The sequence below is a fragment of the Geospiza fortis genome, unplaced genomic scaffold (assembly GCF_000277835.1).
Source record: "Geospiza fortis unplaced genomic scaffold, GeoFor_1.0 scaffold13, whole genome shotgun sequence".
Taxonomy (NCBI): domain Eukaryota; kingdom Metazoa; phylum Chordata; class Aves; order Passeriformes; family Thraupidae; genus Geospiza; species Geospiza fortis.
The window spans coordinates 895,429-906,739 of NW_005054384.1; the positions used below are offsets into that span (position 1 = coordinate 895,429).

The following is an 11,311-nucleotide window of genomic DNA, read 5'->3' on the forward strand; positions in this document are numbered from 1 at the left end:
GAGCTCTTTGATCTTTCCACTTTACCTTTTAGGAGATGAAAGGAAATCTCTGCTCTTGTAGGCAGAGAGTATGGCACAAGCATGGGGGTACAACAGTCTATTTTACTGTAACAATTCCTAGATCAACCTAGACTAAAGGAGGGCTGCCTCTTCCTCCATCTCAGCCTTTATTATATGCTTGGAGAAGCAATCCAAAACCATTAATCCAAATCCAGAACCATTGAGGGTGACAGGGTTTCCTGTCACTCCCTTCCCAAGCTTTCTGACAACAGCCTGCTTTCTGTTCAAGCTTGTGCATCATTACCCCTGCTCTCAGGTGCTTCTCTGCTTTCCCTCTATTCCCACTCTGACACTTCAAGTTCCAAGCCCTCTGCTGGCTAGGTGCTGCACTGTGTCCCAGAACGACCCTTTCCAAATTCCTTCCCACTAAGTCATGCAGTGAAATACAGAGAGAGCCTGTTACAATGCCACTCCACCCCAGTGCTCTCCCTTCTGCTGAGGAGCAGCCTGCCTCCAGTAAAATTCCTACTTCCAGAATGGAAAATTTCATTTCAAACTTCCATAAAGCTGCAGTGAAATGAAAACAGAGGAAGCTAACAGAACCTGATGTACTATTTTGGAAACCCTGACCCCTCAATGTAACTTCTTGCCAGAACACACTTGTCACAAAAATGTTATTTGCAAGCAAGTCAACATTGCCCCAAACAGTTTTCTGTCACAGCTCAGACTAAGCAAAGAACATCACCTCTCCTCTGCCTTTTTTAGGATGCCTTAGGGCTTTTGTTTATCACATTAGAGATTCCCAAAAACGCTTGCAGAGCTGAAGAGCTTTCTGTACGTGCTTTTAAGTCCAGAATTTAAAGTGATTTATAATCAATTTATATTAGAAGAACCAGCATTAGAGGAGCAGATTGCTTCAAGTCAGACACTGATTCTTTTCTCCTCATATTTTAAGTTAACTCAATCTTGTCTGTTCAGCCTATTGTAAATTATTGTGACCAAAAACATGTTGCATGCTAATTCTGGTCTTAGTATTACTGGCAAGATTTTAAAATACTTTAAAAATTTTTCTTTCTAATAAATACTAACTATTACATTGAGAAAGCAGTTTTTTTAAAAATAATTTTCCATCAGTATGATTCCTTAGTCAGACTCCTTTTGCTCAGAGCCAGGAAACAAACCACCTATTTCACAAATACTTTGATATCAAATTGCCTTCATGTTTAATCTGGCCAAGTTCACTTTAAGGTTTGCTATACAGTTATGGAATCACAATCCTACATTTACCATTTAGATTGGTTATGCATTAACAGCCCTGGTGTCTCCCTTCTTCCATCTGTTCAGAGAGAATCTCCTCAGAGGGAGCACTCACATCCCAGATCTACTCAGACATCTGAAAAACTCTCACAGGAATATGCAAGAAAGCCCCTCAACATTAGCCACTGCTTTTATCAGTGTCCAAATGCATTTTGTGAACAGTCTTGAGCAGCTCTCAGGTGGCAACAGCCTTAAAATCACTATGTGCAAGCATTGTGAAAACCACAAAGGGACAAACACAGCTCACAAACCAGAAGTTCAGTACCAGCCTGTTTTTCTGTGCTCCCTAAACAAAGCTTTACACAGGTTTTTCTTGGAAACCCATTTTTACTATATTTGCCAATGGTATCTTGTACAATCACACAATTCCTTCCTGCCTCATGTGCTCCCTGCTGGAGAGAGCAAGTTTTCTACTGCTTATTAAAGCAAAGCTGTGTAGGCTTCAAGTCTTCAGTGGAATGAGTTTTCTCCTAGCAAAAGTACACTATCACCTCAGTAAGATAAAAAACTGAATTAAACATGACTTTATTGCTTGTCAGAACCAAACCAGTTCTATTTAAAGAGAGGCATAAACAGACTCACTGGCCACAAGTTCAACCATGAGAACAGCAAGCAGCTCCCAGGGCACATGCAAGAAGTCAACATCAACAGATGATTTTGTGGGGGTTGGTAATTTGCTTGCTTTTGTGTAATCTCTAGAGACAGCTGATATTATACAGCTGCTCCAGCATTACCACCAATAGAGCATGACTGAAATAACCATCTCATTACACACAGTAATGAAACTGTATTTTATTATAAGCAAAACAGCTTTTATATCACCAAGAAACCAGGATCTATACACTTTTCAAAGAGCTACCCATGTAGAAATCACTTAGAAATCAACTTGTACTTCCAATTAGAGGGAAAATAAAAAGGTATGGAGTGTTAAAAAGAAACAAAACCAACACCAAAAGTAACAAGAAAAAAAAAAGCAAACCTCATTATGCAATATCTGCCAATATCCTGGTCCTTCCAGACAACAATAGTCACTAGCTCCAAATCACAGTATTCCAAAATAAAAGTGACTGCTTGCTCAAACTTGCTCAATGCTTTCTGCTTACCAATTCCAGACTTGCTGTTTGGCAAAGAAAATCTACTAGAGTCCACACAGTGTGCTCTCCAGAACCATTTCAGCATTCCCTTCTTCCAGAAAAGAAAACAGCACAAAGTCACAGAGTACATATACTGCATCTTTGTGGGGGAAAAAGAACAGAAAAAATGGGGGTGTGGAGGGGTGTCTGATGCAGTGAAAAAGCTACACAGACAACTCAAAGGCAACAGCAGAAGCATATCTGGGAAGCCTGGAGAAAGGCAGGGAACCATCTTCAGTATTCTGCATTGAAAGGGTAATTCTTGTGAGTTTTGCACCTGGAGGAAATCAAAAAGCAAAGATTATCTCACATCCCAAAGGCATTGTATGCAACTGTAACCACTTCAAAGACCCACCAAGGGAAGAGATGAACTGTATAAAAGCAAAGCCTGCTTCTCTTTTCCTTGGTGACATGCTGCATTTCCAAACAAAAAGATTCCGAGTGCCTTCTGCTATTTGGGTGATGGGACCTAGAGGTGCTTTGTAGACAACTAAGTCAAGATTTTGCCATTTACTGACAGGAAGACCTTTTTTGCAGCCTTCCAAAAAGATTTCATATCTGGATCTACACTTCCAAGCAGCAAATCCTCATGTTATATTTTGAATGTTCATCTACCTTCCCAACAACTCCTGAAGAACACACAGATTTTGTCATGTACTTCAGACAAAACACCACAAGCAAAGCTAATCAAGATTTAAAGTCTGCATCATGGTCCTTCCTCCAATATGGACAAAAAAAAAATTACAAATAAGAAGCCTCCTGTTGCAATTCCAGCTACAAAGAATTGCCAAGAAACTGAACTGAAGTTTGCTCAATGCTCATCATATTTTGGGTCACAAAATGAACATTTAAATAAAAAAAAATCTTACTCTGGAAAGTTATTTAGAAGATGACCCCTTTGAAAATGGAGTTTGCATATCCTGAATTTCAGTCAAGACTACCATCTGTAGCTTCATTTACTGAACTATGTGATTACTTAATAGTTTAAAGAAAAGGAAGTGCCACTTACACAAACATTTCACAGGCTCTCCAGTTCCTATTAAAGCTGAGAATAGTTGCCATCTCCTCTTTAGTCAATTCAAAGTCAAACACCTAACAGGAGAAAAAGCCAGAAATCACCTCTTTGAACAAAGCAGTGCTTGTAAGCAAGAAAAAAAATTAGGAAAAAAAATCCCAAAATTAAAGAACAAGTCCACAGTGTAGGTGCTTGTTGGAAGTGACTGCTTCACAAGGGAAAGGAAAAAGACAAGATTCTCTGGATTTGTGATCATCTTCTAGCAGGAGTGGGAGAGGGAGGTGAGCAGGGAGAGGCAGCAATTAGAGAATCTCAAGCTGCAGTTACACATGCCAGCTGCTTTAAGAAGTTTGGGGAGCACTGTGTAGCAGAATGCCTCCATCTCCCATTTGCAAAGAATGCATCTTCCTGTGCTAAGCCAAAGTAGCAGCTGTAAGACCTCCATATTCCACCTAAAGCCACTGAGTGTTTGGAAGCAAAATCCTAGTACTGGGTCCAGTCCAGGACCACTGAATCCAGAGCAGCAACACAGTTTATGGGCACCAGGACTATTTCCTTAAAAGTGCTTACTCTACAGAAGTCTTTTGGGGGTGTGCTACTGCACTCAGGCCCCAAATAAGCTGTCAAATGACTCATTCACATGACACAAAAGAGGAAGAATCACAATGTGACTGCTCAGATTAACAGGATAGAGCGTTTCCCAAAGCTTTGGTCACTCCTGTTCTCCCACTGTAATCTTAAATTCAGCCCTCAGGAGACTGTAGGCAAACACATGAGGAAAAGCCCAGAAGAGCATTTGGGAAGGGTGAGAAAGGCTCACTGCTGGCTATGCAGGGAGAAGCCAAGCCATCCCTGGACATGCCATGCATCAGCTCACTCCACTGGCTCACCTGGAAGTTCTCCACAATGCGCTGTGGGGTGACGGATTTGGGAATCACAACCACGTTTCTCTGGATGTGGAACCGGATGAGAACCTGCAAGAGGCACAGCACTACATCAGAGAGGGGATGGCTCCTGCTCCATGCAAGCACAGCCTGTTTAGCTCTGCTAAACAGCAAGTAATTTACAGTTACTTACTATAAATGGTACAATTCAGCAGAATTAACCCACTCTGTGGAGCTGCTTTTCAAATTTTATCTGAATTCTAAACAGCACCTCCTGAAGTGCATGTAGAGGAGTGGTGGAATCACACAAGGCTTCCTTTCTCCTCTCCCCTGCCATTTAGTGACACTCAATTCCTTTCCTTCTCTCCCAGATTTTGAGTAGGCTATTAAAATGTTCCCTTCTTTGCCACAACACTAGAGATGGCAAGACAAAAAAAACACAGCAGCATCTGAAGATGGGTCAAGAAAATGTTTCTTGTGATGATCAAAGCACCCTTGCAAGCATGCATGGAAGGCCACAAACCTGCACTGCTACCTAACACCACAGGTGACAGGGGACAAAGAGCCAGCCTGTCCTCTACATTGTCATTAGCTTGTGCTACAGGAAGGGGTACTGTGGCACCCACCCACCTGTGCTGGGGTTTTGTTGTGCTTGGCTGCAATCTCTTTGATCTTGGGGTCATCCAGCAGGGAAGGATCCTCGGGCTTAGCCCTACACAGAGAAGAAAAATCAGTGGCAAGAAACCTCCATAGGTCCAGCCTAGTATAGATCTGTACCTGGATGAAAAATTCATGCTGTACATGTAGTCTCAGTGCTTCCAGAACAATCCACACCAGCTCCCTGGCAAAGCAGCCTTACCATGGTCTGTCAGGAGAGCCCAGGGGGCTGTAGGCTGTCACAGCAATCCCTTTGGATTGGCAGTACTTGATCAGCTTCTCCTGGGTAAGGTATGGATGACACTCCACCTGTCAACATAAAAATATAGAGACTGACAGTGACTTAACTGCTTTAACATGTTCCAGGGATTAGTTTTTAATCAAAGGCTGATTTTTGTGCTAACTCAATAGTCTCTAAGCAATATTATACAGTCTTTATTTTCTCTATGCCTCACCCCCTTACTACTACTTATTGTAGCTTTCCTTGCAGTGAAGGGTCCAAGGACTGTGACAAAACTCCTTAAAACTTTGCTGATCTGGATCATCTCCAGCATATGGGTGACCAGCTACACAATTGCTTCAATGGGACAGTAAAATGCACACCCAGGAGAGCTGTAAAATCACAGCAATAGGATTGCAGACCAAAGTTTTTTTCACCCCTAATTAAACATGCCATCATATTTTTTTTACAGCTACCATATTAACTTCAAGGTCAGCATTGTTTCATTAGTCTTTATTTGCTTTGTGTCAATACTCACACTAAACACCTCTAATCTGAAAATGTTGAGAATGCTTGGCTGCTACAGATTTTAGACCTTCAGCCCAGTGCCCATTACAGACCTTCTACAAACACAAATGCACTTAGCATGAACTTCCATAAGAAAAGCTGCATAATGGAATACAGACTCCTTCCCAGTGAGTGTGTGTTCTGGCAGGCACATGCACAGATAGGGAGTGTGGAACAGGAACTGCTCACGTGTCAGGAGGCAGTGAATGAGCATGAATATTTGATACTTTGCACAGAGGGACTTTCAGGATAGCTGCACACCAGGGAGCACTACTTTCCTTCCAGCAGGCAACAGCAAGAACCCTTTGGACTATGCTGCCATTTGAGCCTCCTGCAGCTGCACTCTGAGGGCAGTCCCTGGAAACTTGTGCTGCTGGCAGGTGGAGCAAGGCAGTGCAAAACATGGAATCAGTTTACAGCCTCGAGCTCTTTATTTGTGGTTCTAGCTGCCTGCTGTTATCAGAGGCCTGCATGCCTCTTTCCCCTCTGAGACATGCTGGAATATTAAACAGAACAGAGAGCTCCACTTTTAGGACATACTATACATATTTATTTCGCTTCAGCAGTTGCAGCAAGACAGCTATTTAAGAGTAATAGAGCATCTAGTTTTCTCAACTATTCAATAAGTAGAATTTCTGCAACATAAGCAAGGCACAGTCATCCTCACCTCCACACTGGCACTCAAGTTGAAAAATTAAATTAAGTACTAGCATCATTGTTATGTAATTACTACCTTGCCAAATGAATTTCCCACTACAATTGAAACCAACACAACCTGGCTGCAGTCAAATAAAGAATGAGAATGACAAGAAAGACAGTGGATTACATGTGAAATATCTGCACAGAGAAAGTGTTTCCAGGAAGCACTCTCACCATTAGCCCAACTGGTAAGTAACAGCAAGCTTTCAGGCTTGCAGGCATTTCTTCAGAAGCAGTAGTATAAAGGACAGGGACCAAAGACCCAATGCTTTGTTCTAAACTTGATTACAGTCAATAATCATTTAGAGCCTGAGGGCATTTCCAAGTGTGAGAGGTCCAAGATCAGTGACCTCTATGCCAGAGAAGGTAATTGATATGATAATAATGATATTAATGATATGATATAAATTATAATAATGTAATTGTCATATAGTGATCATGGCAATGAGGTGTGGCAGATATTGAAAGGTTACCATAAAACTTACACTAAGTTTTCTGAAAGTGCTTTGGGGCAGATAATGCTCCAGTTACCACAATAAATGACCCAGTTTTAATAATCAGTAATTGATTAGAGTCCTTCAAATGCCACAAGAGTCAAGATCAACTCTAGGCAGACCCCACTGGGGCCTGTCCTGGGACTTGTCCTCTTCAGCAGCCTGTGCCAGTCTATAATCATGTCAATCTTGAAGATCATGTCAAACCGGGGAACAACCACTCAAGGGCAGGACTGCCACTGCAGCAAGACCCATTCAGGCAGAAACAACAGGCAAACAAAACCCTGAAGGAATTCAACAAGGCTGCACACAAAGCTATGCACCTGAGAAGGAAAAGCCCCTGGCAATAGCACAGGCTGGAACCCGACTACCTGTAAAGCAGCCACGCTAGAAAGGACTGGGGGGGTCATAACAGACTGAGCAGGACATGAGCCAGCAGTCAGCCCTGGCAGCAGGGACACAGCCAGTAAACTCTGAGAAGTGATCATTTGCCTCTACTCATCCTTGCCAGACCACTTTCATAATACTGTGTCCAGTTTTCCTCTTCCCAGCTCCCCTCAGTAGCAGAAATACTGACAGACTGCCATCAATTCAGCAGAGAAACTCCAGGATGGGGAAGGGCTGGAGAACCTGCCAGACTGGGAAAGGCTGAGAAAGCTGGGCTTCTTGTGCCTGAGGAAGGCATGGCTTCAGGCCTCCAAGCAGCAGCTTTTTAGTACCTAAAAGGGGTCATTCAAAGACAAGCCAAGCTCTTTAGTGGGGCTTGGAGGAAGGCAACAGATGCAAGCCGAAAACAAGAGAGGTTGAGACTGGATGCAGGAGAACTCCCCTGCCCGGGTCAGGGAGCAGAGCACACTGCCTGGGGAGGCTGTGCAGTCTCCATCCTCACAGGTTTTCAAGATGGATAAAGCCCTGGATAACCTGGTCTGATCTCAGGGCTGATGCTCCTCTGAGCAGATCATCTCCCACAGTCTCCTGCCACCTGAATTTTCCTAAGATTTCATTCAAGTGCTGTCTATACAATTTCTACTCTATTGCCCACCCTGCAAACCCATCTCCTCCTAACCCTCATTAGCTCTTGAGTCCATAAAGCATGCTCCTGATCAATTCCCTCAATCATCTGCAACAGGAACTGGCTTCTCCACAGAAGTGTCATGAAAAGGTCATCCAATCTCTCTATATACATACACCAAGTCTTACTCTACTGCAAGGAAGTTTTTCAAGCTCATTTGAGTTCCCCCTCCTTTCCTCCTACAAGGAGGGATTCTGGAGCTGCTCATTGCCAGATTTCCAAGCAGTGGCACAGAGTTCATAAAACCAGCATCACATGGAGGGTGAGATTGAAGAATATGTAGTCTATGAAGTAGAATATGTCTATTCCAGTCTCTTTCTATAACCTTATTGCAAAGTAAGATCTTTGTAATTTTCTTAAAAATACCCACAACAAATGACCACACAAAAAAGAACACCACCAAACACTTGCCTCTGCCACTTTGCAGCTCACCTGATTATTTGCAGGTTTGTACTTCAGTCCTGGCTTGTTCAAGATTCTTTCAATCTGCTCATGGTTGAAGTTGGAGATTCCAATGGCTTTTACCAGGCCAGCATCCACCAGCTCCTCCATGGCCTGGCAGAAAGGGGAGCACAAAGTCAGCATCTAATATACAAAGGCAGGGCCTGAACAGCACATGCTTCCTGAAATGCCTTGTTTCCTTCATAAAACACCTAAATGGAGTGTTTAGATTTTCAGAGTTCAAGTTAGAGGGAAAAAACCCCAGAGCACTGGTGTATATGTGCCATGCCTCCCATATTCAAAGGACTAATTCTTTGAGATTATGGAAATTCACAAGTCAGAAGTGGAAAATAATGAATTGATACATAACAATTTGCTATTGCACCAGTGAGTCTTTCCAAATAATTCCAAGTACATGAGATTGCCTTCTGTTCTCAGCAGTCTCTGATGCTCTCATTACCTTCATCAGTCTAAACTTTCTCCTGCTGTGGCTGAACTTACCTCCCATGTGTCTAGAATATCTGTGTTGCTGGAGATACCAATGCCTTTGTCATCTACAGGGAACAGGTCCTCTCCTGCCTGTCAGTGAGAGAGAAATTGCTTGAAACACACATGTCATGTCTTCTTCAGAAGCAGTAGTTTATAAAGTAGTTTATTATTGGGAGGATGGGTTAATACCAGCTGAAGACTATTAGCCTATAAACACTTATTATACTAATTATCTACACATGTGTTAGACTTTAATAATCACTATCTATAGTCTTTAGTCTTTTCTTTTGTGTTCTCATGGGACTGTGGTGGTTTTTTTGCCTACAGTCAAGCCAGTAAGGACAGATACTTCTGATGGACACTGTGTCCCCTGGCTCATCAAAATCCATATGGTGAAACTTAAGTCTCCACTTGTAATACAGAAAGAATCATAGCCAGTTTACAAAAATACACAGCTGTCACCTGCTCATAATGAAGTGTTTTAGTGAAATGCATAATAAGGACCCACTTAGGACTTGGAATATGTTCACCTTATACTGGACCAGATTTCCTGACAGATCTTTCATGGGGAGTCTCATTGTTTAAGTCGCTGGCACTGGGAAGGTTAGAACACCTTGTGTCCCTGTTAGGACTATCTGCCAGGTATCAACTTCATTCAAAACCAGTTATTTTCTACTCATTCATTAGTTATACCACAACACATTTTCACTTGGATAGTTCTGTCCATGTGAAACTAATTTTAAAAATACAGATGTTATAAAGAACAGTTCATCTTGGCAGCAAGAGGTAGAAAGAAAATTTTGATCAAGTTCTCACTGAAAGCCTAAGCTTGGACATATTCAAACTGAGACAGTGGAAGAGTTAGGAACTAAAAAGTTTAACTCTTTTTAGCTTTTTTTAGAGCCTGTAGAATGTTAAAGCTCCTATAGCAAAGGTCAGTTCAAGCTGGATTGTATTTAAGGACTCAGTGATTAAAGACAGAAATGAAAGACAAGCAATCTCTTATTCTGTAACATACAGAGGAAAGAACTTCAGTCAGACAGCAAAGTATAGCCCTCTTCCCACAAAGAGGGAACCACACTGAGCGTAACTTTGGGCTTTTAGAAGACAACGTAAGCATTAATAAAAAGGAAAGAGATATAACCTCTGCTTCCAGCAGGGAAACCCATCCCTAGGGTTCAAGGTCTGCCCCTTTCATGACTGAAAGGGCAGCAGATGCCATGCAAGCAGGGATCTCAGAGGCAAAAATCAACAGCCTGGCTCACATGGGCACAATAAAGCTGAGCACCAGATCAGTGCTGTTACACAATACACATAGAATGATCTGTGCAATTGAAGCAATCACTGGGCTATAAAGCCATATAGCTCCTTATAATTGCCACTCACAGAAAAAGCCAAGGGCACTGCTGTTACTGTACCTTCAAACCAAGAGGCCAGTGGATGAGGTACAGATCCAGGTAATCCAGTTTCAGGGCAGTAAGAGTCTTCTGGCAGGCTCCCTTAACCAGATGCTTCTCATGAAACGTGCACCACAGCTGGAGACAAAAAGCCAAGGCACATTGTGACCGCTTGGGTTAAAGCTCTTGGAACTCTTCTGTACTGCTCAGCAGGGTGCCTGTCCCCTTAGGAAAGTGATGTGAAACCAGGTCATCCTACAGCTCTCCCAGTGGGGCTGTTCTGTGAGCAGCACTGGCCTGTGATACTGGGCAGTGTGTGCAGTGGCAGCACACAGGACTGCCTGGTGTCCTGGCAGACAGCAGAAGTAGTCTTGTTTCACTTATTAAGAGTAAAGCTGAAAGCAACACCAAATTTGTGGAATGGACCCTGAATAATTGTCAATACAGGATGAGGAAGCAGGAATCTCAGGAATGGCTTAAGTGATGTTCTGAATTGTTCCACGCTGCACAAAGTAGGTAAGTAAAGAAGTGGGGAGTTACTTTAAAAAGAAAAGGTATCCCCTGGTATATCCTATAGCACCAAACACGTACCTTACTGACGACAAAGAGGTCCTCTCGTTTCACCACGCCTTCCTTGATTTTCTGCTGGATCCCCTCCCCAACTTCGTTCTCGTTCTGGTACACATAGGCACAGTCGAAGTGGCGGTACCCGGCATCGATGGCAGCCGTCACCGCGGCTGTCACCTTCCCTGGCTGGGACTGAAAAAAGCGATGGCAAAAAAAGCTCTCATCAACACAGTATTGAAGACCTTTATCACGGCAAGATAAAGCTGAGAAAGCCACCACATCCAAAGCAAACCCCAGCTACAATAAAGCAAATCCCGGCGGCGGCCTGGCCGGGGGTCGGCGGCGCCGGCAGCGCCCGC

At 43.0% G+C, this 11,311-nt stretch overlaps 1 protein-coding gene across 1 annotated transcript in view; it reads right to left on the reverse strand.

Annotated features, from left to right (window-relative positions):
- Positions 1-2,089: 2,089 nt before the first annotated feature.
- The window catches only part of LOC102037110 (aldo-keto reductase family 1 member B1-like), a 10,762-nt gene continuing 1,540 nt past the window's right edge, over positions 2,090-11,311 (reverse strand). Inside the window, exons 2-10 of the mRNA XM_031060522.1 lie at positions 10,977-11,249; positions 10,407-10,523; positions 9,001-9,078; positions 8,491-8,613; positions 5,209-5,315; positions 4,980-5,061; positions 4,356-4,439; positions 3,460-3,542; positions 2,090-2,727 (exon numbers count right to left, since the gene is read on the reverse strand). Of these exons, the coding sequence (XP_030916382.1) occupies positions 2,685-2,727; positions 3,460-3,542; positions 4,356-4,439; positions 4,980-5,061; positions 5,209-5,315; positions 8,491-8,613; positions 9,001-9,078; positions 10,407-10,523; positions 10,977-11,249 (990 nt within the window). The 3' untranslated portion in view covers positions 2,090-2,684. The remainder of the gene's footprint in view (positions 2,728-3,459; positions 3,543-4,355; positions 4,440-4,979; positions 5,062-5,208; positions 5,316-8,490; positions 8,614-9,000; positions 9,079-10,406; positions 10,524-10,976; positions 11,250-11,311) is intronic.